This window comes from Ctenopharyngodon idella, chromosome 1, assembly GCF_019924925.1.
Source record: "Ctenopharyngodon idella isolate HZGC_01 chromosome 1, HZGC01, whole genome shotgun sequence".
Taxonomy (NCBI): Eukaryota; Metazoa; Chordata; class Actinopteri; order Cypriniformes; family Xenocyprididae; genus Ctenopharyngodon; species Ctenopharyngodon idella.
Genome location: NC_067220.1, coordinates 43,715,664 through 43,741,981, shown reverse-complemented (window position 1 = coordinate 43,741,981; position 26,318 = coordinate 43,715,664). Strand labels below are relative to the sequence as shown.

Here is a 26,318-nt window from a genome sequence, read left to right as displayed (position 1 = left end):
GAATGCAACAGTTGTCTTAAACGCTTTCTTTTGAACAGAGTTGCACAACACAAATGCACGCCAATGCTCTTCTGCTTGATCATACTTCAGTTACTCAACAGTTAGCTCTGAGGACAGTGATGATATCTTGAAATGAGGAGGGATGTAGATGAATGATAAAAGTTGAAACAATGCTCTCAATTTAGTCACTAACAGAGACAAAGGAGCAGGTGAACATGATGCATGTAGACGTAGTGACACTGACTGCCATCGTTCTGTGCTTCCCTTTGCTCACATTATGTGACCCACTGTAAGTACATTAATTTTCGAAATGTTCAAAACAATTGATTATTTCTTGTGATAGACAATTATAAATCTTAACTTTCACTTCCTCAGATATGTTCTGTCAGCTCCTAATTTGCTGAGAGTGGGTTCCTCAGAGAATGTGTTTGTGGAGGCTCAGGATCACACTGGAGGAAACCTGAACGTAAGGATCATAGTAAAGAACCACCCAAAGAAGAACCTGGAAATACTGTCCAAAACAGTGACACTGACTGCAGACAACAACTACCAGATCCTTACTGATATAAAGGTTAGAGCTCTGTAATAACAATGCAGTAATGCCTCATTCTCATTATTTTATTAACAGATGTAATTCAGGTTGAATGATTATCTGTTATTCAGATCCCTGATGATCAGAACTTCTTCTCTGATGATCCTCTGGAGAAGCAGTATGTGTATCTGCAAGCTCAATTTCCATCCAACACTCTGGAGAAAGTGGTCATGGTCTCATTCCAGACTGGATATATATTTGTACAGACAGACAAGCCCATCTACACGCCTGGTAGCACAGGTAAGATTTAGGTTTATTTTATGGGTGGTCACAACCCAGATAGCAAGCAACCATTGAAATTATGTTAAATCAATGTTGTGTCAATGTTAACTTCATTGAATCACATCACTTTTGCACCCGCAATTAATGTTTTAAAAAAAATTGAAATAAAAACAACAACAAAAAAAAAAAAAACATGGCATTGACTCAATGTTACAATGTGATGTTGGTTCAACATCATGCTTGCACTCTCAGAAAATAAAACAACAACTACAACTGACTTAAAGGTGCAGTATGTAAGAATTCTGTCCGCTAGAGGTCGCTAGAGGCCTATTCAAAACAAAGGCGTAGCTTGATGACACCACTTTTGAGTGCGGAATCTTGGGACATGTGGTCTTCACCTCACCTGCAAAAGAATAGGAATAGGACTCGGAAAGAAATCATGTTCGCGGATGCGATTATTAACGTTATTGTAGTATGAAGCAGAGCAGGACCGAGTGTTGTGGGAGCTGAACGAGGCCGCTGGAGCGATTGCGCAACACACGCCTCACGAGCAGCGGAACTTTTATCATGCCGCCGTCGCCGGCGCCTGCTTCCGCTTTTCCGGTCATGAGTATGAGGTAACACAGCGCTGTTTATCATATTAGATAAACTTGAGTGTGTTGGAAATGTTATAACATTACCCTGTGCGTTCGCTCGGCGGCTGCTGTGAGACACTTGTTACACACTGCAGTAAGCTAGATCGATTTTAATATATCGTATTAAATGCTGGATGGCTTGTGTTGATAAATGGCATGCAATTAATTTTAAAACGTATTGTATGATGGAGAAAATTATGTATTACTATTACTAAAAATAAAGCTGCATCTGATTATGCTATGTTAGCTACTTGACAAAATAGTGTTTTTCTCTGAGGCATGGTAAAAGCATGGTACTCACAAAAAATCAAGAAAATTAGATTTAAACAATAAGACTAAACGTGTTGAGCTATATAACAACAATTAGTTTTCTGTCTATAAATATATCAAAACAGTCGTTCCCTTGTCTATTAAAACGTGTAATATATTAAAGCGTCTTTGGTGTTTCCATGGTTTCTACAAAATAAAACCGGAAACCGAGGGTAATGCGGGTTTGACGCAATTGACAGGCGACTCCTCACACGTCCCGGAGCCTTGGTTAAAATTGCAATTTTCTCATGAATTACAAATAGTTGGAAACATTTGGGATATTGTTAATACTCAAGTGAACAAAATATATAACACTGGCCTAGTGGTTTTTGGATATTTTACTGCAAAATTCTTACATATTGCACCTTTAAAGCCACACAGCCTGAAAACAACTGAAGATAAAAGAAGACAATAAATCTCTCAAGATCTCAGCAGAAGTTCTTTTTGAGAATTAACATGGGTTTAGATGTTGATGTTTTATTGAAAATGTGTATGACCTCAGACAATAATGTAAAAATTACTGGTCACCATTATGGTGATTAGTGTTTCATTTAGTTGGGCAGTTTGACTCTTGGCTTTTCATGTGAGTTTGTGGTCTTTGTAACTGTGTTTACCAAAACATAATTTGTTGCAAAGAAAGTCAGAAACAAAGATGATCAGATTATATAGTTTCCATCATCATAAAATATAATAATTTGCTAATCTTATCCCTGACCAAAAGTGGTAATTTGTTATTAATAGATTATATTCATTAACAATACTTTCTTGCCACAGATCAGACATTCTGAATAAAGGAACATTCAATTTTACATAAAATGAAGCTTATGAAGTAATATTTGACAATTTATTTTCCAGTAAATTACAGGGTCTTCTCCTTAACTCCTGATCAACATCCATTTGATGGAGTTTCTGTCTCAGTCGATATCATGGTACTCAGTTTAATACTTTACATGCATAGATGAAATAACTGAACCATAACAAGCACCTATATTGTCTTATCATTGCTTCGACTTGACATCATAGTTAAATTTGTGTTGCATTTTTACTGTTTAACAAGAATCCTCAAGGCATCACACTCGACAGAGATAAATTCCTACCAAGGGGAGGCATCAGGACTGAAAACTTTCCTTTGCCTGAAATTGCCAGGTTTGTTGCATTACTCGGTAAAGTTTGATCAGTGAATTATCAATTATCATAGTGTAGACAATGTCTGTTATTAAGACTCTTGTGTTTTCTGCTGGTTTTGTTTTGAAGTCCTGGGGTTTGGAAGTTGATTGCAAAGTACACAAATACACCACAAAAGAACTTCACTACTGAGTTTGAAGTTATGGAATATGGTATGTTTACTGCCTCATCTAGAGAACAAATTATTCTATTGTTAAAGCTGTATGAAATATTGAATAATCGTTTTGTTTAACTTTTGTTTCATTTTTGTAGTGTTGCCGAGCTTTGAAGTGACCTTATATCCAAAAAAACCCTTCTTCTATGTGAATGAGCACTCTCTGACAGTAGACATATCAGCTAAGTATGACGGGAGTTTAGTTGTTTATTTTACTGTTTCACTGTGCAAAAATCTAATCTAGTACTCTTCAGTAGTAGTTTATAATCAATGTGTATTTTTAATTTCTGTGACATAAGTTGTTTCAAGATTTTTCACAAGGGATGTACTCAAATGTTTGACATTATATTTGTTTTGTTAGGTACCTGTTTGGTAATAAGGTTAGAGGAAGTGCTTTTGTGGTGTTTGGTGTGATAGACAACGAGAAAAAAATCAGCATCGCTGCCTCACTGCAAAGGGTTCAGGTGAGTCATACTTATACATCAAACATAACACAAACATCTTAATTTGGAGACAAAAAGGCATTACTTGTACAGTATGTTTGTAGTTCACCATAACTACAGTTTCAGTATGAATATGCCTTTTTCTTTTAGGGTAATGATTAAGCAACAGAAATATGAGATGTACAATTCATATCACAATCCTAATGTAATTGCAAAACTGGGTTTGTGAGTATATATATATATATATATATATATATATATATATATATAGTTTGTACTTCCTAGTTTTTCCTGTGTTAGTTCATGTTTAGCCTTCATTTTCAGTTGAAATTTGTCTGTTCTTGTCGATATTTAGTTTGGTTGTGTTACTCCTGTGTTATCATGTGCTATTGTTAATAATAGTGACTGGTGCGATTAGATCCTGATCCTGAGCCTCAAGAACTCTTCTTCACTGTAACCGACTGTGACAGTATACACATTATAGCTCTATAAAATAGTAAAAAAAAAAAAAAAAAATCTAATTTTATAAAATAGTAAACCTTTTATAAAAACAACAACAACAAAAAAACTACTGTATAGGGAGTTGATGTCGCTATTTGTCTCTCTGTAGATATTTGATGGAGAAGGACAGGCAGAGCTGACAAGACCAATGATCAAGGAAAACTTCCCAGACATCCTCCAGCTAGTTGGGAAGTCACTTTACATTTCAGCCAGTGTTTTAACAGAAACTGGTAAGAAAATTAAACTGAGAGGCTGCAAACTTTGGATTTTTGTTTGAGAGTAGCAGCACAAAGGTGACTTTTCCATTGTTGACTTCAACTTGAAAAATGACTGATGACTGTGTGTGTGTGTGTGTGTGTGTGTGTTTCAGGCAGTGAAATGGTGGAAGCTCACAGGAGAGGCATTCCGATTGTGACGTCACCATACACCATCCACTTCAAAAGAACCCCACAATTCTTCAAACCTGGGATGTCCTTTGATGTCTCGGTATAAAACCATGAAAAAATTTAAGAACGGGATCATACTAGCCTCTGCTGGCCTCAGATACATGATGCTATTATTTAATGTTTCTTTTTATTTCTTATTAAGGTGTATGTAACAAATCCTGACCAGACGCCTGCTAAAAATGTGGAAGTGGAGGTCAATCCTGGAGGTGTCAGAGGCAAAACTAGAGCCAATGGCATAGCGAAAGTTACCATCAATAGTCAGGGAGGATCTTCCACACTGGAGATCACTGTAAGATCTGAGCTTGAGTGAAAAAACTCAAAGTCTCAATGACTTTTCAAATTTTGCAAACCTGCAAAATGATTGTTTATTTCCAGGCAAAGACCAAAGATCCACAATTAAGCGACGATCAGCAGGCAACAAAAAAGATGACGGCTCAGGCATACAAGCCCAAAGCCGGCTCCAACAACTACCTGCACATCGGCATTGATGCTGCAGAGCTTCAGATCGGTGATCAAATAAAAGTCAATTTGAATCTGGGAAACAGCCCTGGAGTGATAAACCAGGATTTCACCTTTATGGTGAGGATCACATGATGCAATTGGTGCTCATACACTAATTTGTATATCCTAGATGTTTCATATCAATATTTTTACATCTATTTAGGAGTGAGTTACTATGCAAATTATATTCATACATGTGAATGTATTACAATTTTTTCTTTCTTTCTTTTTTTGTTTTGTTTTTGAAAACCTACATCATTGCTGGAGTGTAAGTGACTTAAAGGGATAGTTTACCCAAAAATGAAAATTATTCCATGATTTACTCTCCCTCAAGCCATCCTAGGTGTATATGACTATCTTCTTTCAGACAAACACAATCAGAGATATATTTAAAAAATATCCTTAGTCCTCCAAGGTTTATAACGGTTGTGAATGGTAGGCCAAATTCTGAAGACAGAAAAAAATGCATCCATCCATAAAAAAAATGAATCCATACGACTCCAGAGGGTTAATAAAGCCTTTTGAAGTGAAAGGATGCGTTTTTGTAAGAAAAATATCCATATTTAAAACTTTATAAATTCAAATAACTAGCTTCCGGGGGACGACTGTACACATGCTGCGCACGTCAATTTGGGCGGAAGAGCAACCTTTGACCTGACAAACGCAGAGGTGCAGAGGAGAGAGCTAAACAAAACACTGGTCACATATTAGAAGTTTAAAACGAGGAATTTTAAAGAGAAATGTCAGAGGATTTCGATATAAGAGAAGAGGGGCTTGAGTTTGTTGCCTAGCCGTATTTGTTTGAACCGCGAGAGGTGTCTAAGCTTACGATACTCTTACATCCTGCATCATACATCACATCAGAGGATTACTCATTTGGCGCAAGTCGACTTGCGCATTCTGCGTGCGGTCGTTCACCGGAAACTAGTTGTTTGAATACAAAAAGTTTTAAATATGAATATTTTTCTTACAAAAACAAATCCCTTCGCTTCAAAAGGCCTTTATTAACCCTCTGGAGTTGTATGGATTCATTTTTTTATGGATGGATGCATTTTTTCTGTCTTCAGAATTTGGCTTACCATTCACAACAATTATAAACCATGGAGGACTAAGGATATTTTTAAATATATCTCGGATTGTGTTTGTCTGAAAGAAGATAGTCATATACACCTAGGATGGCTTGAGGGTGAGTAAATCACGGAATAATATTCATTTTTGGGTGAACTATCCCTTTAACATAGTGACACTACTTGATACAATTTGCATGGAATGTTTTGTGGAATAAATATTTACTTAAATAACATCTTCCTGTGGATGTGTTAACCATTTATCACAATTTTATTCATTTATATATATGTTTATAATGCCACTCTGATTTTTCAAATAAATGATCACATCAGATGTGTTCGTAAAAATCTATGTAATTTATGCTGGCTATATTTATCTTTATTCCCACAGATCTTGAGTAAAGGTCAAATTGTTCAAGCAGACAGGTTTAAGAGGAAAGGACAAGCTCTAGTGACTCTGTCTCTACCTGTAACCAAAGACATGGTGCCATCCTTCCGCTTCGTGGCTTATTACCATGTGGGCTCGTCTGAGGTGGTGTCTGATTCAGTCTGGGTCGACGTGAAGGACACGTGCATGGGAACGGTGGGTGAACCGAGAAACCATGACCAGGAAAAGTTCTCTCACTACCATCAACATTTCTGAGTATCACTTTACTGTTTTTAATCGCAGCTCAAAGTCGAGGTGAAGGACCAGGCGCAATATGGCCCTGGAGATCAGCTCAGCCTGAAAATAACAGGAGACCCTGGAGCTAAAGTTGGGCTGGTCGCTGTAGATAAGGGTGTATATGTCCTTAATGACAAGAACAGACTCACTCAGACTAAGGTAATTAACCTCATGTACAATAACTTCAGCATTTTCAGGCTTAAAATGACCTGATCTTTTTCCTGCTTTAGATCTGGGACATCATAGAGAAACATGACACCGGGTGTACGGCAGGAAGTGGAAGGGACAGTATGGGGGTTTTCAGTGATGCAGGTCTGATGTTTGAGTCACACACTGCAGGAGGAACAAACACCAGAACAAGTATTAATTGATTGATTCCTTTAGTTGGAACTGAACGGTTTTGTTTTATATATTTGTTTTATAAATCTCTGATGTTCTTGTAGATAATGAGTGTACTGTCCCGTCTAAGAGAAAACGGCGAGACAAGAGTCTTCTGCAGTTAACCACTACTTTGGGTAAAGAATCTTGTTATTAGGGCTGGATGATAAATTTAAATAAAACCAAAGTTATGATAAGGCTGCGATTTATTTAAATGTATGTGCTGCGTGTTTCAGAGTGAAGTGTGTATAGCCATATTATTTTTGGCCATTTTTTATAGTCATAACAATAACAAATTTTGGCCAAATTGTGCAGCCCTACAAACAAGCACAGCAAACCTGGACTTTTTTTACATTTGCATTTTAAATCACAATTGCAGTTTTTATCAGAAAATTTGCAGTTAGATTTTTCCCCATTTCGTGCAGCCCTCTGTTTTATTGAAGATAATTTTATGTAGTTTCTCTCCTTCTGCTCTCATTGTCTGCTCTCCATCTGTTTGATACTAACATTGCCTTCTCAGCTGGCAAATACTCTGGGGAACTGAAGAAGTGCTGCGTGGATGGCATGCAAGAAAATACACTTGGCTACACATGTGAACGGCGAACCAGGTTCATCTTAGACGAAGAGAACTGTATCCAGGCCTTCTTGCACTGCTGCAGAGCGATTACAAACTACTGGATGGAGTACGTCCCGCCTAAGAGAAAACCGCGCGCCGAGAGTCTTCTGCAGTTGACCACTACTTTGGGTAAAGAATCTTGTTATTAGAGCTGGATGAAAAATTTAAATAAAACCAAAGTTATGATAAGGCTGCGATTTATTTAAATGTATGTGCTGCATGTTTCAGAGTGAAGTGTGGCACTGTGTTCTTTTACACACAAGCAGCTCACGATCCACCGGTGTTTGCATGTGCTTTACTTGTAATGTGAAATGCTAATGAGAATCAACAAAAGAGAAGCTTTAAGGGCTCCCTGTGTTTTTCCATCAAAATAAATGTTCAATGGTTTAACGTTTAAAAAAATGAAGAAATTAAGCCAGCCATAAATATTAGTATTGCAATTTTACAGTTGTAATGTAAAATATTATTATTAGGGAGCGAGGACCCTCTTGGAATTGCATTTATTTTTGTTTATGTTATTATTTTTTGTTAATTTTTCTTAAATACTCAATTGGTTGTGTTTTACAGTGAAATATTTCTTATTTAGTAGTAATAATAATTGTTATATTATTATTTTATTAAATACTTTATTTTTGTATTTTACAACACTGAAATATTTATTTTTTTATTTAATAATAATAACTATTAATATTATTAATTTATAGCCATATTATTTTTGGCCATTTTTTATAGTCATAACAATAACAAATTTTGGCCAAATTGTGCAGCCCTACAAACAAGCACAGCAAACCTGGACTTTTTTTACATTTGCATTTTAAATCACAATTGCAGTTTTTATCAGAAAATTTGCAGTTAGATCTTTCCCCAATTCGTGCAGCCCTCTGTTTTATTGAAGATAATTTTATGTAGTTTCTCTCCTTCTGCTCTCATTGTCTGCTCTCCATCTGTTTGATACTAACATTGTCTTCTCAGCTGGCAAATACTCTGGGGAACTGAAGAAGTGCTGCGTGGATGGCATGCAAGAAAATACACTTGGCTACACATGTGAACGGCGAACCATGTTCATCGTAGACGAAGAGGACTGTATCCAGGCCTTCTTGCACTGCTGCAGAGAGATCACAAACCACTGGACGAAGTACTCCGGCGAGGAGGAGACATATCTGGCCCGCAGTGAGATTTTAGCCTCATTTGCAAATGCGTTCTCTCAACTCTCAAGCATGCGGTGATTTCAGCAAGAGAATTATCCACTTGTGCAACTCTCAAATGCTTCTTTCTTGATTTTTTTTGTCCTAAATTTCATATACGCATTATTATAATATGTAGAAACATTTGTACACTTTGAGAATGCATGTGGGGTTAATTATAGCTGTTAGTCATCTACAATATTATGATCACAAATTCTCATTTTATTACAATCCACCAGAGAATAAACTTATCATGAGTGTGATTTATAGATGAATTGCTTTAATCATTATAATTTTGCTCCAATATTAGACTCGCATCTAATACTTTTTTGTAGCTTAAATTTGAAGTAATTATATAAATACACTACCATTTAAAAGATCAGTAAGATTTTTGTTTGTTTTTGTTTTTGAAAGAAGTCTCTTCTGCTCACCAAGACTGCATTTATTTGATCAAATATACAGTAAAAACAGTAATATTGTGAAAAAATTATTGCAATCAAAAAAAAAAAAAATTCTATTGTATTATATTTTAAAATGTAATTTATTCCTCCATTCAAAGTTGAATTTTCAGCATCATTACTCCAGTTTTCAGTGTCACGTGATCCTTCAGAAGTCACTCTAATATGCATTTGGAACATTTCTCACTATTATCATGTTGAAAACAGCTCTGCTTCTTCATATTTTTGTGGAAACTAAAATACTTTTTTAGAATTTTTTGATAAAATAATTTTCATTTAAATAAATAATTAAACATTTAATTGAAATAGAAATCTTTTGTAACATTATAAATGTCTTTACTGTCATTTTTGATCAATTTAATGCGTTCTTGCTGAATGGTCCCAAGTCTTTGAATGGTAGTGTACACTAGTTTGTTTGTTTGTTCAGGTGAGGAAGATGATTTTGATGATGAACCAGATGACGTGTTGGTACGTACACAGTTTCCTGAAACCTGGCTCTGGGAGGAGATCACTCTACCTACCTGTCCTTCAAACCAGTTATGGTGAGCGAAAGATTATATAGCTAGTTAACAAATAAATTTAACTTGACTTGAAAACATTTTGTCGGAACGAAACACTGTTCTTCCAAAAAAAGAGGCTATGCTGGACACACTTTTATTATCTTACAATTTCTAAGGTAAATATTAAAATGAAAACTAAAGTGACAGTGAGCAAATAATGTGGGAGATTAGTTTGCAAAATCCTGAAGGGACTGGCTATGTAACGTGTGTAACGATTATGTTCTGTTTGGTTCGTTCCTGTATTAGCTCTCGTTAGTCTGTATGGTTACTAATCAGTTAATCCTCGTCCAGCTGTTCCCGTTTAGTTCCCTCATGTTCCTTGTGTTGTCGGTCATCATCTATGTTTATTCAATTCAATTCAATTTCAATTCACATTTATTTGTATAGCGCTTTTCACAATACATATCGTTTCAAAGCAGCTTTACAGAGAATGCATGTCAACATTACAATTTAGAGAATGCAGTTAGCTAATAATGTATTAATTTAAGCAATTAATTTACAATCACTGTTAGCAATTTAATTGAAGGTAGAAGCAAAGAGCTCCTGGAAAAATGAATTACATATTAACAATAATTAGGATATATAGAAATTTGGGAATATGCGTGTTGATCCAGATGTTGCGTCTTCTGAAGTCCTCGCAGGAGTGGGCGCCGTCTCTTCAAAAGTGTTGGTCATCTGAGGTCTTCTTAAGTGGATTTAATAGTTCTGTTTATTCTCCTTCGTCGTGCGATGCATCTACACAGCCAGACTGTTACAATGTGTTGGTGGCTGTAATGAATCTCACCACTATGGAGTAGCATACAAAGACAGTCTTTAATCATAAATCAAAACCAGGAACACACAGGACATAGATATCTATCTACAACCATGTAAACTGAAATGAGACTGCACTAAGTGCTTAAATACACAGGGTAAAATAATTAACTGAAACAGAAACAGGTGCGTAACTAATCAGAAACCATGGAAACAAACAAGCAGGGAACACAGGTAAACAGGAACAGAACAGAACCAAATCAGAACACAATGAAACAAGCATACTCCTGACAGGCTATAGATGTTGAAAAGATCTGACCACGACAGTCTCTTCGTTTGTGTCTAGTGATGAAACGTCTGCCTTAAGGACTGGAATATATCTGAAAGACTCCATCACAACCTGGCAGATCACAGCCATCAGCCTGTCCAAGACCCTCGGTAAAAAGCACAGATCTTGTTCATTTGTTATTCTGTTTATCATTTGCTGTTTTTTGACACTCCCTCATTTTATCTGCAGGAATATGTGTGGCAAATCCTTATGAGATCACCGTTAAGAAGGATTTTTTTATTGATCTAAGGATGCCTTATTCAGTGGTGCGGAATGAACAAGTGGAAATAAAGGCTATTGTTCACAATTACAGCAATCAGAAGATTAAAGTATGTGCAGTTTACTAACATTGTACATTGTATTAACTCTTTAAAGCCTACTGTATCATATTTGATACGCAAATTTCTAAGGCCTCTAAATGATCAAAACTTGCCTTCTGACATCTGACTGATAGTTTATACTTTTTTAGCAAGTAAAAGGCTTGCTTATAAAATACAAACGTCCACCTTCAGCTCGTGGTTCATGTGTCTTTTTGCTGTGAAAGCTTTACTGATTTCAAGTTAACGTAAGAATAACTTTGATATTGTTAGTAATATTTCAAGAAGAACACATACTGGACTGAAGAATCTTAGATTTATGTGATTATCCATAAATTTTTTTTTTTTTAGAAAAATGTGAGTATCAAATATGATCATCAGGCTTTGAGGAACGTTTATTTGTTCATCTCTCAATCATCAGTTGTATTGCATTGCATTATACTGTATGTTTTAAAATTACAGAGCTTTGATCATAAAATTAAGCATTTAAATATTATCTTAGACATGTTATTGGCAGATATAGAGTGACAACTAATATTTATATGATTTAATATATAAGTATCCGCTATACTGTTAAAATTGATTTTAGATTACAATCATCAGAATTTTTGTCCATAAATATCAGCATCTGCTACAAATTGCATATTTTTGCTGAGTATATATCTGAATATTATTTCATATGTCCGGCTTTATGATGTTAAATTGTCCAGTTGTTTCTCCCCGTACTGAAGATCTCGTTTTGTCTTACCAGTCAGTGCGTATCAAATTCAAGACGTCGGAGGGTATTTGCAGCAGCGCCAGAAAGAAGCAGAACAATAAGATAACAGTTGCCGTTGGCCCCATGTCCTCCATAGCCGTTCCTCTCATCATCATCCCCATGGATATCCATGACCAATGGATTGAAGCTGAAGCATACAGCTCAAATCGCAATGACGCGATTAGAAAGAATCTGAAGGTGGTGGTGAGTCTGCCATGTCAACATTTAGAGGAAAGCTCTGGTGATTTCTGCAGGAATTTGTCCTCAATTACTTTATTTCAAGATTTTCAATGCGTCCACCAAGTTGCGTCTGATTTTCTTTCAGTCTGAAGGTGTGTTAACCGAAGTGGAAGAGCGAGTTGTGGAGATCAACCCCTCCGAGCACCCAGGTGCAGGTTCTTTAGAAATACATGCTGAATATGCAATGAAAATGATGGTTGAAATTCTCTTCAAACACCCTATACCATCTTTATCGAACAGGTGGCGTGCAGGTCGTGGCGATGAGGAGTGACATCCCACGTCGAAAGGTTCCCAACACTCCTGCTTCCACACTGATCACAGTGATAGGTGAAAATCTTATTGCAATTTCGTTCTCTGAGGTTTATAGGGACCTATGAAATCCATTTTATTTTTTTCTAAATTCTTTTTAATGGTTAAATTTTAGTGACAAAAAGCATGACTAATAATTAAAAGGTAACACTTTACAAAAAGATTCATTAGTTAAATATTAATGTAATAACTAACATGAAATAACCATGAGCAAAACATTTGTCACTGTATTTACTAATCTTCGTTAACATTAGTAAATGAAAATACAGTTGTTCATTGTTTGTTCATGTTAGTTCACAGTGCATTAACTAATGTTAACAAGATTTTAATAATGTATTAGTAAATGTTGAAATTAACATTAACAATGATTAATAACTGCTGTATAAGTGCAGTTCATTATTAGTTCATGTTAACTAATATAGTTAACTAACGTTAAATAATGAACCTTATTGTAAAGTGTTACCAATTAAAAAACCATGATAGTATAGAATTTAACATCAATTTATCAAAAGTTTAATAAAAATGACATTTTATGGCCCTATGAATTCTGTTTTTTCCCCCTAAATTTTTTTATTTTTTGCCAAAAAATTGTTTGCAGTTTAAATTTTTCTGGATTCCTTTTTTTTTTCATTTGAATTTTTCTGGATTCCGTTTTAATGGTTCAATTTTAGTAATGAAAAAGCATGTCTAACAATCAAAAATTATGATAGTGTAAAATTTAATATCATTTTATCAAAAGTTTAACAAAAACACATTTTAGAGTCCTATGAAAATTTTTCCCCCAAAATTCTGTTTTATTTTTTCTCAAAATAGTTTTCTTCCATCTTAATTTTTCTAGATTCTGTTTTAAGGGTTAAATTTTAGTAACCAAAATGCACATCTAGCCCCGGCAGCCAATCGCACACTCCGGAGGCATCTACATCAGAATCCCCGACATTTCTGCGACTTTGTTTCTCAACCTGGAAGACATGAAAATGCTCAAAAAAATGCAAAAATAATGAATTACTGGATTCCATCTGCATTATCCACATTGCAGAAACCAGAGGCCACTAGATATATCAGTTCATGCATGCCAATATGGTGCAAATATGACTTTCAAAAGCCAATCACAGTAATTTACCTTCCATGCTCGCAGGTGAAGAGATAACGCGCACAGTCGAGGAGGCCATCAGTGGACAATTTATGGGTCAGCTCATTGTCCAGCCCCGTGGATGTGGAGAGCAGACCATGATCTTTATGACTCTCCCTCTCATTGCCACTCATTATCTGGACAGCACCAAGCAGTGGGAGGCTGTTGGCATGGAGCGCCGTAGTGAAGCCGTTAACCATATCAACACAGGTCAGCCTCAATATTAACTTCAATGTGCTCCCAATTGTTAAATTAAGTTAAAGTGCTGAGCACATGCCACTTTGTCATCAATTTTTTTGTTCTTGTGAAGGTTATCAGCTGGAGTTGACCTTCCGTAAATCTGACGGGTCCTATGCTGCCTGGTTACACCGGCCGAGCAGCACATGGTGAAATAATGCTAATAAATAACAGTGAAAATAATATTTCAGTGTTTGCAAAATTCAGCACTGATTAAACAACTTCTATTTTGACTTTAAAGCAGCTCTACAGTTCAAATATTGAGCGATAATAATTGCGTTTCTTGTATTATACTTAATCTTGTGTCCATTTACAGGCTGACAGCATATGTGGTGAAAATGTTCGCGATGGCCAGCGATCTGATCGTCATAGAGGAGAATGTGATCTGCAGCGCCCTCAAGTGGCTGACCACAAACAAACAGCTGGCAGACGGCACGTTTAAAGAAGACGCCCCTGTGATTCACAGCGAGATGGTTGTAAGTTTGTGAATTTTTTCACAAAATTCCTCTTCAAAATAACAGTTGGAGCCCATAAATTTATTCCCGAACATTATAAGAACTAACAAGTACAATGTGTGAAATTCAGCCAAACTGTGGGCTGCTCCTGGCTGTGTGTAGCACCTAAACCTCTGCACTTCAGAAGAATGCCAACATTCTTATTATATCAGTATACAACATCTTATTATTTGAGTGTATGTTAATTCCAGGGTGATGTACGGGGAAAAGACGCTGATGCCTCACTAACTGCATTTGTCCTTATTGCCATGCAAGAGGGGCACAAGATCTGTGCTAAATCTGTCGAAGTAAGTGTGATTCCTAGAAACAAACAGCACTACAATATGTCACATCAGCCTCACTGAGGGTGCTTTCACACTGCATACCCAGGTTCGATGGACGTCAAGAGCTCTGTTCGTTTAGTCTGGTTCATGTAAAGTCCAGTACAGTTTGCTGCTGATATGAAACCAGCAATACTAAATTGCAGAAGTGAACCACTATTGAAGACGTATAATTAAAAAAAAATTAAGTGTGTCTCACTCACTTTCCTGACAAGTGTGACTGACTGATGCACTGCAAGCAGAGAGAATATATACTCCCGTGTTCTTTAGAACATTTGCAGTACATGCAATACAATTGAACTCTGATTCGGACCAGGCAAGTATGAAAGCACCCTGAGTCTCACTGAGTCTCTCTTTCTCAATACTAGAGTCTTCAGAACAGTATAAACAGAGCCGTTAATTACCTGGAGCTGAGAGTTCACAGTCTGACCAGCACTTATGCTGTCGCTATGACTTCTTACGCTTTGGCCCATGCTGGAAAACTCAATATAGACATCCTGATGAGTCATTCCACCGAAAGCAAAGGTAAGTAATGTTACAGTCTGTCAAAAAAACATCTCCATGGCAAAAGCTTACTAATTTGTGTTCTCCAAGATGGTTATACCAGGATTAATATAGTTAACTAAAACTAAACCTTTTGTTACTTGAACAACTAAAATAAGTTTTAATTTAATTTATTTTTAAATGAAAGCTATTTGCCAAGGAAGCGTTACTCATTTTAATTTAGTTTAACTTGTACTAAAATACCTAAAACTAAAACTGAAAGAAAAATTAATAAAAAAAAAGGGCCAAAAACAGAAACTAATAAAAATGTCAACAACAAAATTGCTAAAAAATAAATTAAAATTAAAAACTAAAATGACAAAGTAAACGGAAAATACTGTGATATTACAATTTGTTTAGATGGCATATATTGGCAAGTTCCTGGGCAGCACCATCACTCTCTAGAGGCCACAGGTTATGCAGTTCTTGCCCTGGTGATAGCGAAGGATTTTGAGAGAGCCGGAAAGGCAGTGCGTTGGCTGGGAAAGCAACAAACCCGCTACGGAGGTTATGGCACCACACAGGTATTTCATCAAGTGACAAACAAATGAATGGTTTTTTGGACTGACTGATTTTTATAGTTTACAATTTACATTGTCCTCTTCATTTTGTTCTTTTTTGTCTGGATTTCTTCACATTTGTTCACCCCTAGGAGTTATTTTATTTAAAAGAATAGTGCATTTTATCGATATACCAAGGAAACGTCACTTATAGCTACGCACACCCACATTTTCACCCAGACTGAGAAATGCTCCAGAAGTTTTGAATGTCTGAACGAGTGCGAAATTGTGAGATTTTAGTGCCCACTTTCAATGTTTGGAAGAAATGTTTGTGTAAAAAAAAAAAAGCAGGTTTCAAAAGATGACAGAATTTTCATTTTAATGCTAAAAGTTCAGTAATGGGAGTTGAATACTACAACATTGCGCGATTGTGGATAAATTGAGAATTGTGATTTTTTTTTTTTCAAATAGAGATCATGATTCTGAACAGACAACTAAACAAAATATGTAATTTACTAGAGGTTCTGACAAAATGTTAATTGATGTAGTCTATTTAAAGGATTAGTTCGCTTTAAAATGAAAATCACCCCAAGCTTTACTCACCCTCAAGCCATCCTAGGTGTATATGACTTTCTTCTTTCAGAGGAACACAATTAGAGTTATATTAATAAATAAATGTTTATTTAATTTGAATTGGTTTGAATGAATGATTCAATGACTCACTCATCCATTACTGGAGGAATCTGTGTTTGAACGAATCTCTTGAATGAATGATTCAATGACACATTTTTTAAGTCACTTGTCGCCACCTACTGGCTTAACGATGTAATCAATGCAATCGCTATTTGAGGCGCAAAATTACTTTCAAAAGCTGCTTTACTCTATTTTAATCGCTGCCATAGACATAAGTGTTTATATAACTATAAACTTTCATCCCAGTACTTCCGTGATAATTTGAACATTTGTAACGCAGAAATAACGATACTGTGTGGTTGAAAAGCACACAAAACACAAATTTGAATGTTCCGGTATGATCAACAGACAGCTGAATCGCTGTCATTTAGTAATGAGATAGCTTGGTGTTTGAATCAAGATCACGATTAATTGTGCAGCTCTAATACAACAGAGAAACTACTTGGTAGTGGAGGATAAAATTAACTGGAATGACACTTCCTAGTGTCTATTAGGGAACTTTATGATAAATAAAATAAAATAAAATAAAATAAAATACAAACATGCCTAAATTAAGTGCTATGTATTATTATGTTAATTGGCCAGGTCTTTTAATTTGATACCCCAAAACATTTTTTTGTTTTTTTTTGTTTTGTCTAATTACCCATCTGTTTAGGCAACAGTCATGGTGTTCCAAGCCGTGGCTGAGTATCGCATCCAGGTTAAGAAGGTAGACATTAATTTGGACCTGGAGCTTGCTGTGCAGGAGAGATCAAATAACAAGAGGATCGCTATAAGACAGTCCAACTTAAATCTTGCACGCTCGGACAAGGTCTGGAAATATGACTGATTGAACTAATGTTTGTGCTTAAAAACAGCACTCAGTTAGCAATCAATAGTATTGTTGAGAAATAGAAATAAAATGCATACAAAAGTCTGATTTACATGTTGATTGTGTTAACCCATTCACCTAAAAGTGTGTTTTCTTTATCGGTCTATTTTATGGACTGAATGCCACAGTTTGACATTACGAAGAGCTTCAACATCACCGCTCAAGGGACTGGGGTGGCCATGCTCTCGGTAAGTTTGCACGAACACACTCATGAAATCTTCACCAGAAAATTGTTTTGTGTTAAAAGCTTTTGTCATTTCCTCGCAGGTGTTTTCTCTGTATTATGCTCTGCCTGAAGAGAAAGACGATGACTGTAATGCGTTTGATCTCAGTGTGAACATGGAAAAACAGCATGACGGTAGTATTCATCGTGAGAATGTGACATGACTAATTTGAACTGCTGTGTTGTAAAATAAAGTTGGATTATGATGCTTTCTCTCTATATGAAGTGTCCTATGATGGAGCCACTGAAAGTTATCGACTTACCATTGAATACATGTGAGTATACAAATATCCTAACTTTAGACAAGATTCACAGACCATTTGTCCCATTTAATTTCTCTTCTTCTTTTCTGAAATGTACAGAAAGACCAGAAATAACATGTCCAAATTTATCAAGAACGTTGTGGCATCAAACTTTGTAATACTTCTATAAAAAAGGGCGAAGCAATGTTAAATGAGGCTTTACATGTGATCATTTTGCACAAGCGGAAGCTGCAAAAGCAGCAAATAGAAAGTGACACTGATGGTTAGCGCCAATGTCATCAATCAGTCTGCATCACGTTTGCCTCCTTTGCAGTTTCAAGGACCCGTTAAGAAGCTCAACCATGTCTATTTTGGACATTGGCCTGCTGACAGGGTTTAAAGTGGATGAACGTGATCTTTCAAAGGTAAATAAATAGTGTCAAGGATTATGAAAGTTGAAATCATATAAACACAGAATATTTACGAGTCCAACATATTGAATTCTTCCATGGTAATATTGTTATAAATGCTATCAAATTCATATATTCGATATTTTATACTTAAAATTTGATATCACACCCCTTTTTTTTTCATCAGTTATCTTCTGGTAAAGATAAGTACATTCAGAGCTTTGAGTTGAACAAGGAGCTGTCAGAGCGAGGATCTCTTATCATCTACATAGATAAGGTACAACACCACTATAATGTGTTGCATTTCTCTTTTTGTGATTTATTTCTCCTTTGTGAGCAATTTGGTAAATTTCTGTTTGGCATAGGTAATGCTCTAATAATTCATTTTACTTTCTACTTAATGTCTTTTTAGATTTCTCATAAAGAGACGGAAAGAATTGTTTTCAGAGTTCACAAGATCAATGAAGTAGGAATGCTGCAGCCTGCCGGTGTCACTGTGTACGAGTACAACGCTCCAGGTACATTACATAGTTGTACACTTCCCGCATACCAACATCTGTGTCAAGAGGACTAGAACAGAAAGCATCTAGCTAGGGGTGTGGCAAGATCTTGTGCTGCAAGATCTCGCGATATTAAAATTTTGAAAAGCTGTCTCGTGATATCAGCCTTTCGGAGTTGAGTTTGTGTGTTTTACTGCTTATGATTATTCATACAAGAAAGTAGAACTGAAGTGACATTTATAGATAGCATTTTACGTCAAGACACCTGTAAAATACCAGAAGTGGTGCATTCCACATATTATTAGACTGTAAGGCTGTATGATATACAGATATTAAGACCATTTTAAAATAAATAAGGCATAGCATTATTGTGAAATCACAAACGCTGCGGTTCAAATAAATATATGTGTTGTTGCACTGCCCCAGTGGCACATTAAACAAACTCCATCTCTGCATATGCTGTGAGTTTGGGATGATAATGTTAATCTGGGTACGCAATATGTGCCATTTCACCAGACTTGTAACGCAATCATTTGTATACATACGCCAACACGGGAGAATAACCCTCAAACTGAGTTTGCATGTTTTGATGTAAACGTTCATGTTCAAGAAATTACAGTGGCTGTAGCATTTCTATCATAAAGAAGTGGCCAATATTAAAGATTAAGTGGACATTCAAATTAAAGGGTTAGTTCACCCAAAAATTAAAATAATGTCATTTATTACTCACCCTCATGTCGTTCTACACCCGTAAGACCTTCGTTCATCTTCGGAACAAGAATTAAGATATTGTTGATGAAATCCGATGGCTCAGTGAGGCCTCTATTGAGAGCAAAGCCATTGAAACTCTCAAGATCCATAAAAACATATTTGAAACAGTTCATGTGAGTTCAGTGCTTCTATCTTAATATTATAAAGCGACAAGAATACTTTTTGTGCGCCAAAAAAAACAAAATAATGACTTTTCAACAATATCTAGTGATGGGCCGATTTCAAAACACTGCTTCATGAAGCTTCTGAGCTTTATGAATCTTTTGTTTCGAATTAGTGATTCGGATCTCCTATCAAATGGCTAAACTGCTGAAATCACGTGACTTTGGTGCTCCGATCCACTGATTCGATTCGTAAAGCTTTGAAGTAGTGTTTGAAATCGGCCCATCACTATATATTGTTGTAAAGTCGTTATTTGTTTTTGTTTTTTTTGGCACAGAAAAAGTATTCTTGTCGCTTTATAATATTAAGATAGAACCACTGAACTCACATGAACTGTTTCAAACTGACCTGTTTTTTAGTACCTTTATGGATCTTGAGTTTCAATGGCTTTGCTCTCAATAGAGGCCTCACTGAGCCATCGGATTTCATCAACAATATCTTAATTTGTGTTCCGAAGATGAACAAAGGTCTTATGGGTGTAGAACGACATGAGGGTGAGTAATAAATGACATCATTTTCATTTTTTGTTGATCTAACCCTTTAAATGTTGTTTGGACAATATTAAAGGGGTCCTATTATGCCCCTTTTTTCAAGATGTAAAATAAGTCTCTGATGTCCCCAGAGTGTGGAGCTTCAAGAGCTCATGCAACAACAAAACAGGACAATCTCACACACTGAAATTGTCAGAAACTGTCAGTAGTGGTGTTCAACCTTGTATGTTCGAAACGGAGTCAGACAATGATGCCTACAGAGCCAGAGAATATATGCTGCATGGCATGGTATAGTTTAGTTTAATTATGTTTATAACTTATGTTGTCATCTTGCTTTTATCCGCTATTAGTACAAGCCTGTTGTAGCGGAACCCGTCCGAATGATGGCCAAAACTTCACTGATGAGTTTTATGAAGTTAATTGTACATCACACTAAAGATGAAGCATCTGTTTTTACTCCAGAAAACCACCTTAAGAGCTGAAAGAAAGTATGTGCTCTCCCCTTCATTACTGCCGTAACTAGTATCGCTCTGGAGACTATAAGCTGGATCACAATAAGTTGGTACTGATTCCTCCTTGAGGAACAACTTTCTAGCAAAACCTGTTTTCTGTTGTCCCTTTGTATTGACCATGGTTCACAAAGTAAAATGATTCACGCAGACATAAATGAATTTAGGTTTATGGGGGCACATTCCCTTCAATCAATCTGTACAATCTGTATTCTCTTCCCAAATATTTTGTATGATTCAACTAAATGACAGTCACATCAGTGCTCACACCTGAAAAACTCAAGAATACGCACATTTATCAAAATTGAGCTTGTATTCTATGGAAATAAAAAAGTAAATTACACCGATAGGAACATTGGACCTTATGCAAATGGCAACACAATCTTCTACACAAAACAGAAAAATAAAACAGCCAATGGCTTTCACTACTACTTGCATCCACCACACTGTTATATTTAACTTAATACTCATAATTCCATTTGATTGGCCATTTCAAGTGTTCTCATAAATCATTACTATTGGTCACCCTTTATGTCTGTCTGTGGGTTTTGCAAATATTTAACCAATGAAAAAAGTATTAAAAAGAGCTGGTGACTAAACCTCTTGACTCCAATGCCTCCTCAGACTGTCAGTCAAACCTCATAACTCTGCCCTGCCTATATCGTGAAGGAAGTGCCACACACAGTTTGGGCTGTTTCTGCTTGTTTGCAATGCAAGGATAAATAAAGAACTGGTTGTTTGAATAAGTACAGCATTTTCTTTACTCAAGAAACACTATATAAAGGCTAATGTTTTATGTACTTGAGGAGCAGAGAAGAGTGTCTTAGTCTAGCATTTGTCATTGAGTCACAGCCAGTACTGTCTTAAATAGCCTGTGCGAAGCACTTTATCTTTTATAACATGAGATTGTGGCCAAATCATAGATAAAAAACTGAGTGCCCACATAGCTACTGTAAACTTTATAACCTGAAGTTGATAAAAACATAATGGGATACACTTACTGCCTCAGATGTGGCCATTCTATTGATGGACAAATCATGTACAGTCAACTACAGAACTATTGGCACCCTTGGTAAATATGAGCAAAGGCGGCTGTAAAAGTAAATCGGCATTGTTTATCCTTTTGATCTAGTTTGATGAATATAGTTCTGATGTGCAGCAAAAGATTGTTGTGCTTCAGAGAATAGAAAGTGTCTGTAAGAAAATAGCCTAAGCATTGAAAATCAGGGCAATCCACAATCAGGGCAATAATTAAGAAGTTCCAATCAACTAAAGATGTTACAAATCTGCCTGGAAGAGAACATGGTCCTAATGCCCGATGAGGAGGAGAGTTTGAGTGGCCAAAGACTCTCCAAGGATCACAGCTGGAGTATTGCAGAGATTAGTTGAGTCTTGGGGTCAGAAAGCGTAAAAAAATAAAACAGCACCTACATCCCCACAAGTTGTTCGGGAGGGTTTCAAGAAAAATCTTCCTCGCTCATCCAAAAACAAACTCCAGAATATTCAGTTGTCAGACACAACTGGAACTTCAAAAAGGACCTGGTTCTATGGTCAGATGAAACTTAAAAAAAAAAAAAAAAAATACCCCATTCCCACACTTAAATATACAGGATATTTAATGTTGTGGGCCTTTTTTTTTTTTTTTGCTGGAGGTCCTGGACATCTTGTTCAGATACATGGTATCATGAATTCTAGCAAATACCAACAGATTAAAAAAAAAAAAAAAAAAATTAAAAGCCTGACTGCTTCTGCTAGAAATCTTATAATGGGCTGTGGTTGGATCTTCCATCGGGACAATTATCCAAAACAAACATCAAAATCAACACAAAAATGTGTCACTGAAAATGAAAATGAAGCTTCTGCCATGGCCGTCCCAGTTCCCTGACCTGAACCCTATAGAAAATGAGTAGGGTGAACTGAAGAGAAGAAGCACCAACATGGAGCTGAGAATCTGAAGGATCTGGAGAGATTATGCATGAAGGAATGGTCTCTGATCTATTGGTAGATGTTCTCCAAACTTATCAGGCATTATAGAAGAAGACTCAGAGCTGTTATCTTGGGGAAAAGATGTTGCAATAATTGGGTGCCAATAATTGTGGCCAACGTGAACTAGAGAAAAAAATATATAATGAGATACCCCCCCTCCCCCACTTTCTACTGTTTTACTTCAATGATAGGTAAGACTTTTTTGAATGAAAGATCAAAAGGATAAAGAATGTAGCTTTATTTTCAAAGCCACATTTGATCATATTTAACAAGGGTGCCAATAATTCTGGAGTTGACTGTATGTTCGCTGGTCAAAATCTGTGTAACTTCATTTGAGCATGATTTTGGTCAAATGTTAATACACTGCTCAAAAAAATTAAAGGAACACTTTGAAAACACATCAGATCTCAATGGGGAAAAATATGCTGGATATCTATACTGATGTGGAGTGGGTAATGTGTTAGGAACAAAAGGATGCCACATCGTTTAATGGAAATGAAAATTATCAAAATACAGAGAACTGAATTCAAAGACATCCCGAAAATCAAAGTGAGAAAAGGATGTAGCAAGCTAGTCCATTTTGCTGAAATTTCATTGCAGCAATTCAAAATGGTACTCAGTAGTTTGTATGGCCCCCACGTCCTTGTATGCACACCTGACAACGTCGGGGCATTGCTCCTAATGAGATGACGGATGGTGTCCTGGGGTATTTCCTCCCAGATCTGGACATAATGTCCCAGAGGTGTTCTATTGGATTTAGGTCAGGCGAGCGTGGGGGCAATTCAATGGTATCAATTCCTTCATCCTCCAGGAACTGCCTGCATACTCTCGCCACATGAGGCCGGGCATTGTCATGCATCAGGAGGAACCCAGGACCCACTGCACCAGCGTAGGGTCTGACAATGGGTCCAAGGATTTCATCCTGATACCTAATGGCAGTCAGGGTGCCATTGTCTAGCCTGTAGACCTCTGTATATCCCTCCATGGATATGCCTCCCCAGACCATCACTGGCCCACCACCAAACCGGTCATGCTGAATGATGTTACAGGCAGCATAACATTCTCCACGGCTTCTCCAGACCCTTTCACGTCTGTCACATGTGCTCAGGGTGAAACTGCTCTCATCTGAAAAGCACAGGGCACCAGTGGCGGACCTGTCAGTTCTGGTGCCAATCGAGCTCCACGGTGCCAGGCAGTGAGCACAGGGCCCACTAGAGGACGTCGGGCCCTCAGGCCACCCTCATGAAGTCTGTTTCTGATTGTTTGGTCAGAGACATCACACCAGTGGCCTGCTGGAGGTCATTTTGTAGGGCTCTGTTCCTCCTTGCACAAGGAGCAGATACCAGTCCTGCTGATGGGTTAAGGACCTTCTACGACCCTGTCCAGCTCTCCTAGAGTAACTGCCTGTCTCCTGGGATCTCCTCCATGCTCCTGAGACTGTGTTGGGAGACACAGCAAACCTTCTGGCAATGGCACGTATTGATGTGCCATCCTGGAGGAGTTGGACTGCCTGTGCAACCTCTGTAGGGTCCAGGTATCGCCTCATGCTACCAGTAGTGACACTGACCCTAGCCAAATGCAAAACTAGTGAAAAACAGTCAGAAAACGCGAGTAGGAAAAAAAAAAAAATGTCAGTGGCCTCCATCTGTAAAACCATTCCTGTTTTGGGGGTCGTCTCATTGTTGCCCATCTAGTGCACCTGTTGTTAATTTCATTAACACCAAAGCAGCTGAAACTGATTAACAACCCCCTCTGCTACTTAACTGACCAGATCAATATCCCAGGAGTTTAACTGACTTGATGCTATTCTCTGATTAAAAAGTGTTCCTTTAATTTTTTTGAGCAGTGTAATATGATGACACATGCAAGTGTCTGACCCACAATATCAACTTTGACAACCCAGTGTTTATTTAAAAAAAAATAGTGTTTTTTTTTCCTGAAAAGTAGCGGTTTTGGACATACAAGGTTTCCGCTTGACAGTGACGATATGCTGCACTTTAATCTTACTTCTTCACTTTAATATTTCAACAGATAAGCGTTGTGTGAAGTTCTACCATCCTCATAAGAGAGACGGTGCATTGAACAGACTCTGCAGTGAGGAGCTGTGCCAGTGTGCGGAAGGTATGTACACTTTCATTCGTTAAACGCAAGATGAACATACAACATGCTTTAAAAATATAATTTCATGAAGTCTCCATGAGGAAGAGAGTAAATGTGGTAAACGTATGAAATATTCTGACAGAGAACTGCAGTTTGCAAAAGAATGAACACATTGATGAGGAGAACCGTGAAGAAAAGGCCTGTGAACATGAAGTGGAATACGGTAAACAGAGCTTTTATAAAAAACAAAAAATGTTCAGTTCAAATGTTCTGTTTTGTAGATGATCATGTAACACATATTTGTCTTGTAGTTTATAAAACCAGGCTGTTGCAAATGAGCTTCTCACTGCACGCAGACATCTATAACATGACAGTTGAACAAGTGCTGAAGGAAGGTATGGTTTGCCATTTTCTTGTACAGTTTCTTTCTGATTTACTGTGTCAGTGACAAACTGGACATGAAAAATATCAGTTGTGTTTCATGACTTTAGATCATGGCAGGTCAAACAGTCTCCATGCGTGTCTGTTTTCAGGCACTGATCCAGATGCGGAAGGGAATATGAGGTCGTTCTTGGCTCATCCTTACTGTAGAGACTTTCTGAAATTTGAAAAAGGCAAAACGTACCTGATCATGGGCCAAACCAAGACCCTTCCAAAGATTGGTGGAAAGTATGACATTTGGAGGATGATTTCGATTTGGTTTATGTGGAAATTGACTGATACTGTTCTTGACGCTCCAGTTATGAGATGTTTGACAATGACGCATTTGCATTTTGAGCAGAAATCTTATTATGGCTTGTATCTGCTGTATGGATGCTCCTAATGAAAAATGTTCTCACTCATCTCAGGTTGCGGTACCACTTGGGTGAAGACACTTGGATTGAATACTGGCCGTCAGACAAGGAAGGCCAGACGAAAGAACATCGAGAAAAGTATATTGGCATCACCTCGCTCGCCCACAAGCTCAGCCAATTTGGATGCTCCACATAAGCATTTTCATGAGCTGAAATTCATTTACTATTCTAAAACAGCCTTACAGCCACAACTTAACAAGCTTTTAATTCTAGTAGGGCTATATTTCCAGATTTACAAGCATTTACAGCCTTTTTGTTTGAAAGTTCATGCAGTATGCTCAATTAAATTAGTTCAACATAATGTCTATCAACTAAAATATAATCATTTAAAGCCATTTGTCAAATAAAATTTACAAACATACAACAGTCTGTATTCATTTCTTTGCAAAATTTGCACATAAAAGTGAAGTGAATTTTAGTGTAAACTGACAATAAAGTTGTATTGCATTATAAGAAAAATCTGCAAGTAAGAGCACAGCTATTTATTTAATTTAATAACGGCTAATTAGTAAATACCAAACCAATGGCAATGAAAAACAGTTAATTTCTAAAACCCAATCAGAGGATTATATGTGAGGAGGCAAGGAAACCAAAGCACATTACTACAGTGATATTTCACAGTATTTTGCGACTATAAATAGAC

At 36.8% G+C, this 26,318-nt stretch overlaps 1 protein-coding gene across 2 annotated transcripts; it reads left to right on the top strand.

Moving 5' to 3' along the window:
* Nucleotides 1-89: 89 nt before the first annotated feature.
* On the top strand, nucleotides 90-26,039 carry LOC127512149 (complement C3). Of its 2 annotated transcripts, XM_051892826.1 has the most exons (42): nucleotides 90-289; nucleotides 376-571; nucleotides 664-832; nucleotides 2,614-2,687; nucleotides 2,816-2,904; nucleotides 3,013-3,095; nucleotides 3,196-3,283; nucleotides 3,459-3,561; nucleotides 4,151-4,271; nucleotides 4,412-4,527; nucleotides 4,630-4,776; nucleotides 4,863-5,066; nucleotides 6,447-6,638; nucleotides 6,726-6,878; nucleotides 6,950-7,079; nucleotides 7,163-7,234; nucleotides 7,618-7,842; nucleotides 8,686-8,883; nucleotides 9,783-9,897; nucleotides 11,015-11,106; nucleotides 11,186-11,325; nucleotides 12,065-12,274; nucleotides 12,396-12,459; nucleotides 12,551-12,637; nucleotides 13,755-13,958; nucleotides 14,059-14,134; nucleotides 14,302-14,461; nucleotides 14,692-14,787; nucleotides 15,189-15,345; nucleotides 15,724-15,887; nucleotides 17,212-17,367; nucleotides 17,556-17,615; nucleotides 17,695-17,785; nucleotides 17,877-17,925; nucleotides 18,227-18,317; nucleotides 18,490-18,579; nucleotides 18,715-18,820; nucleotides 24,753-24,842; nucleotides 24,964-25,044; nucleotides 25,133-25,216; nucleotides 25,355-25,490; nucleotides 25,670-26,039. In XM_051892826.1, exons 1-42 carry the CDS (start codon nucleotides 216-218, stop codon nucleotides 25,809-25,811), a joined length of 5,175 nt encoding a protein of 1,724 aa, XP_051748786.1. In that variant the 5' UTR covers nucleotides 90-215; the 3' UTR covers nucleotides 25,812-26,039. The 2 variants fall into 2 exon arrangements, with proteins under 2 accessions (XP_051748786.1, XP_051748872.1); XM_051892912.1 differs by lacking the exon at nucleotides 7,618-7,842.
* The last annotated feature ends 279 nt before the right edge of the window (nucleotides 26,040-26,318 follow it).

What these genes read in the sequence shown, in the direction of transcription:
- LOC127512149 (XM_051892826.1), top strand. Translation starts at nt 216, where the DNA reads ATGATGCATGTAGACGTAGTGACACTGACTGCCATCGTTCTGTGCTTC. An exon ending in CTTCCACACTGGAGATCACT is followed by an intron (nt 4,777 to 4,862) that starts GTAAGATCTGAG and finishes GTTTATTTCCAG; the next exon opens with GCAAAGACCAAAGATCCACA. An exon ending in GGAGACATATCTGGCCCGCA is followed by an intron (nt 8,884 to 9,782) that starts GTGAGATTTTAG and finishes TTGTTTGTTCAG; the next exon opens with GTGAGGAAGATGATTTTGAT.